This window comes from Montipora capricornis, chromosome 2 (assembly GCF_036669925.1).
Source record: "Montipora capricornis isolate CH-2021 chromosome 2, ASM3666992v2, whole genome shotgun sequence".
Taxonomy (NCBI): Eukaryota; Metazoa; Cnidaria; class Anthozoa; order Scleractinia; family Acroporidae; genus Montipora; species Montipora capricornis.
Window position 1 is genome coordinate 16,936,018 of NC_090884.1, and position 5,000 is coordinate 16,941,017.

General features: G+C 38.2%; 1 protein-coding gene across 1 annotated transcript in view; it reads left to right on the forward strand.

Annotated features, from left to right (window-relative positions):
- The window catches only part of LOC138034722 (TNF receptor-associated factor 5-like), a 2,589-nt gene extending 37 nt beyond the window's left edge, over positions 1-2,552 (forward strand). Inside the window, exons 1-4 of the mRNA XM_068881871.1 lie at positions 1-43; positions 138-584; positions 1,517-1,679; positions 2,358-2,552. The exon at positions 1-43 is cut by the window's left edge and continues 37 nt beyond it. Coding sequence (XP_068737972.1) covers positions 1-43; positions 138-584; positions 1,517-1,679; positions 2,358-2,552 — 848 coding nt within the window. The remainder of the gene's footprint in view (positions 44-137; positions 585-1,516; positions 1,680-2,357) is intronic.
- Positions 2,553-5,000: the final 2,448 nt, after the last annotated feature.

The following is a 5,000-nucleotide window of genomic DNA, read 5'->3' on the forward strand; positions in this document are numbered from 1 at the left end:
TTCTTACAGGCTCTGTGGATGACAGATTGCAGTGTTGTATTTGGTGAGTTTTTATCTGAATTAAATCACCTATGGAATCGTTCTCATACAACTCCTATAACTGCCTTCAGTACAATGACTGTTTTGTTACGCTTTAGTTTTGTAACTATGTTGAAACCCATTAGCTTGAAATGCGGTCATTCTGGGTGCCAAATTTGCATGGAGGAGCACGTAAGGAAGGCCGTGAATCCGACTTGTCCAATCTGCAGGGCGGTCATAAACGACGGGGCACTTAGTGTGAACATCGCACTGGACAATTTAACAAAAGAGATGCCCGTATGGTGCGTGATTAGTGGTTCTGACTGGACAGGAGTTTATGGATCTGCCAAAAGCCACTACGAACGGTGCCCAAAGGTAAAACTGAGGTGTGAGCAAGATCGTTGCAAACACCATTTGCCACGTGAGGAAATGCCGGCTCACAAAGAGACATGTGGGAAGAAAAGGATCCGTTGTTCGGAATGCAGGCGAGCTGTAAAGAGAGAATCAATGGAGCATCATCAAGCCTCCGTTTATTGCCCTCTTAAGTGTGAGACATCATTACCAAGGTATGATTTAATAGGCTCAAAATAGAGCCGACCTTTGGTAAACGCTTAGGCAAAATAAACAACTACATGCAAATTGTGCTTATGTGCCTTATTACTGAAAGAATAATACCGGTAAGAAGAACAAGAATAAATAAATAAAATAAAATAGGGAGCGGGAGAGAAAGGGGTTCTAAACTTATTGGTACGAGATTTCAAAAATTTCTTCAACGTTTACAGTCTGCAAAACCTTCGCTAAGACTTTGTGGATAGACTCCCAGAGCCACTTGAAAAAATTAGTGGCTTACTAGTTGCTCGACATTTAATGTGATGAAGACCAAATTCCAAATGAAAATCTCCTTGAAACGTTTTTTGTAACGATTGATTCGCTAAATTACAGTAAAGAAATCAGTTATATGAGCTTTATGCTTTCCAAGCTGCTGTCGCTTATCCCACGAAGTGTAGCCCAATTTAAAGCATTATACACATTATGTCTAGATCAACTATTCAAATTACGCATAGGGCGTATAGAAGCACGAGTACTGCCGAGTTGAAATAAGGGCGCACAGATCATTTTGAAAAGCGTACTTGGTTAGGTTCTCTCCTAGCGTTGTGAAAAAATATGAATTCATCAAAACCTTTTGTCCAAGTAATACAAAACAAAGAGGCAAAATGAACAAGTCCTCGAGCTAAATAGACAGTATGATGAAAGAGAGCTTCATCGGTTGAAAACAAGAAGAAACGTTTTTACAATGCACGGAATTTGTTATCAAAACAACCAATGCAAGTACCTCCCTTTGCGCTTCACTGGGCAGGAATTTTTCAATTTGGTATGAAAGGAAACACGCACTCGAGTGGAACGACAGATCTCGGTTTTGCGTCACTCTCTGCGCCACACAGTATCCAATATGAATTACGTAAATTGACCCAGGTTCTTGATGCTTATTTGCTTTCAGAAGCCACATATTTTTACACATAAGCATGGCATGTCAGGTGCCTGGATGCAAGGCCATAAAAAAGCGTTATAACATGCGGGAACACAACGACCACGCTGCTGCTTCTCATTACAGATTGCAATGCGCAGAGATCCAGAGACTACGACACCTCTTAAACAAGGGGGTAAATACTTATATTGTACAGTTGTTACGGTGTTCTTATTCGGAAAGGAAGAAAGAGGGGATAGACAAAGAAAGTTGCTTGTTTCACTTGATGTAATTTTTCTTTTCCCTGAAACAGCAAAATAGAAATGGGTTCATCAACTGGGTTGGGTTGATATGGTAAATTTACTACCATAAAGAAACGTGATAGCTGATGTTTCAAGCATTAGCCCTTCCTCAAAGTGACTAATTTGTGAAAAAAAAGAGGAAAAATAAGATGGTGCTTTATAATAACATTACCTGATTTGAAGAGACAATTTGTCAGTAACTAAAAGTAAAATTGGGTTTTTGGGCATAAGCGACTCATAATGCAAACCTAAACAACCAAAACAAACAAATTGTCATTCGTTACTTTATTTGTTATTTATAATGTGATTTCTCTTTAGGTGAAACATCACATGCAATAAGAGCATCTTTCTGTCTCAAGTACCATTCCCTTTTCTAAGTGACTTTTGTTTACATTACAATTTCCATGTAAAACAAATCTGTTTGATTTGGAAAGTGCATTTCTTTTTATACTTGAGTCATAATTGCACATGGTTGTTAGGAAACAATTCAACAATTTGTCACCAAGGTGTGATGTACATGTACATTTTCATTTAATGCCATTAAGACGAAATACTTGTTTTGATTGTTTTAGAACCCTTGCAACGAATGTAAGCCCCCAAGAGAAGATAAAGTCATCTCATTTACGTGGAACATTCCAGGGTTTCTGAAATTACAAGGAGGAGAAATGCCCATTACCAGTGACATTTTATCCATGGGGAAAAAGAAATGGAGAGTTCTAATAACAAAGAAAATGGAACTAGCTGTACAACTTTTGGCTTCTTGCTAACGCCAAAAAGTACAGATAAGGTAATTTCAAACACAACTAAAATGCAAAACAAATCTCTATAAATTAAAAGATACCCTGGTGAACAACAGTATTAACTATAGACCACGGTAGTAATGGCCTAAACAATGTACGGTCTTCTTAATCAAAGTGATCCTGCCTCACTACCTGCCTCCAGGAGAGGAGAAGGAAGAAGTATTTGTCCTACAGCATACAACCCTTAAAGAGGGAGAAATGCAGGGTATCAGCTTAAAGGACAAATGGGTGAACAGAGACGGAGAGCTCAAAATTAAGATCATCATTTATTACCTCAGATTCTGAAGTTAGTTAAGTAAATGAAGCCTCACTTGAGTAGTTATTTTTAGACTACTAAAAAATTAAATTACTTCTTAAAATTACTTCTTTTTTTAGATCAAATGTAAAAAGTACTGAATGCTTGAGTCATTTTGAAAGGAGAAGTGTTTATGCAAACTGTATTTTTCTTTTGTGATAAGCACTCAGAGAGCAAAAAAAGAAAATGACTTCATTTACTTACTGTCTTTCTAAAGCTGAAGTGAAACTAAAAAATAAAAACACTTCACAGTGACACAAAAAATGAACATCTTCAAATAAATAGAAATCTTTCTTAGTTAACAATCTCTAGCCTATCCATCATTTTTACTTTGTTGTACTTGATTGGGAAAGATTTCTACACAGCTTTCTACCTTCTGAATTTAATATACATCTCTTTTATACTAACTTTAGTTCTTGCAAAATGAAGCATGCATGCATATTTATTAATGTTAGAAAGTGTATTTTGCATGTTAATTTTGTGTTTCTTTTTACCGTATCAGTAAGCTTACTGTTTGGAGGTAACAAGAAGCCATAAGTTGTAAAGCTACAATGGGGGACAAAACTCTTAGGACGCTTGACATGATCTACCTTCATTTCTCCCCTTTTCCCCCACCCCCCAAGCAATGTGGTAGTTTGTGCGGCGCTGTACACTTTACCCTGAGGGCCATTCGTGGTATCCACGTGGTTAGAGAAGTGCATATTATGCTACATTTGAATATGTGAAAAGAAAAGGCTCTGGAAGGAAGGTTTTCGATATCCGTCCCAAGGAGTTTTGTCCTCCATTGTAGATCCATTTGCTTTCTTATGAAAGCTAAAATTTCGCTGGCCATGGACATTTCTCCCCCTTGTTATTCCAGAAATCATGAAAATTTCCACGTGAAGAGCTTAATGTAAGAAAGTCTTTGGGAATGTTGCTTTTGATAGTTGGTGTATTCAACTCTATGGATGAGTGTCGGGGCCGTACCATTAAATTGATTTAAAATAAATAAAGTTAAGGTTTTGAACTTTGTGTTCTCACATTTTATTCCTTTAACAATTAAGTAACTGCAATTAAGCTGAGTTTCCTCTGCTGTTATGTGGTGTCCCCTTAACTTGAAATTAAGTGGTTTACAAGATTTGCCGTTAGTCCGCACCGCGACTTTTTTCGCTTTCACACTCGCTGACACCTGCCTGTAAATTGTAACGACATGATAGCCAATGAATATGAACGAACAAAAAGTAAGTGTTTTAGAGCCTATGTGGAACTTTACATAAAGAGACATGAGAATGATATTGGGAGTCAAGTGGACAAATACTCGCTTCATTTGGCAGCCTACCTACCTATGCTAGGCTAATCCCCAAAAAACCTCAACACGTTGATATTTTCAAATATTTGACCTCATTATCAACAAGAGTTTGGGGGTTGGAATTAGGACAAATGAAAGCTTTTGGTTGGTGTAAAGAGTTCTTACCTCCTTCTTTTCCTTTAAGATTCTGTTTTCGAAAAATCGACAAGGAGTAAACTGTTAAGTTCCTGTTAAGTTACTGAATGTGCTGAAATAGTCGCGCGCTGATATCTATAGGTATCGTATATGACAACTTCATTGGTCACTTTATTACATGCCGTGATGAGGCCTCGGTTATGTTGGTGTTGCTGTGCAAAATTAAGTCAATCTTTGAAACAACTCGTGGATCTGACTCTTCCCTCGAGTGTATAACGAGAATCCTCGGCCGATCTCCCTCGTTTTGATCACAATCGAGTCTCCTTTTTTCAGTCTTCCCTCGTTTTGGACATTGAGTGTATTGCGAGAATCCTCGGCCGAATCTCCCTCGTTTTGATCACGATCGAGTCTCCTTTTATCATGTAATACCTTAAAGGAGCAGTGCTTCATATTGCACGTGGAAATGCGTAATAATCGAACCTCGAGCAAGTTATAAAAGATCTGTGGGCACAAACGAGTGATGCCTCATCAGTTCAAGATCTGGAGTCGGGCCGAATCTCCCTCATTAATGACACCACAATCAAGGCATAATAACCGTATATCGAGTGCTTGTGGTATCGTGTCGATTTTTATCGAGTCCTCTTTCCTTAGTTTACCGGAAAACTTGAGTGATCCGCAGTCACTACTCGTCACTAGA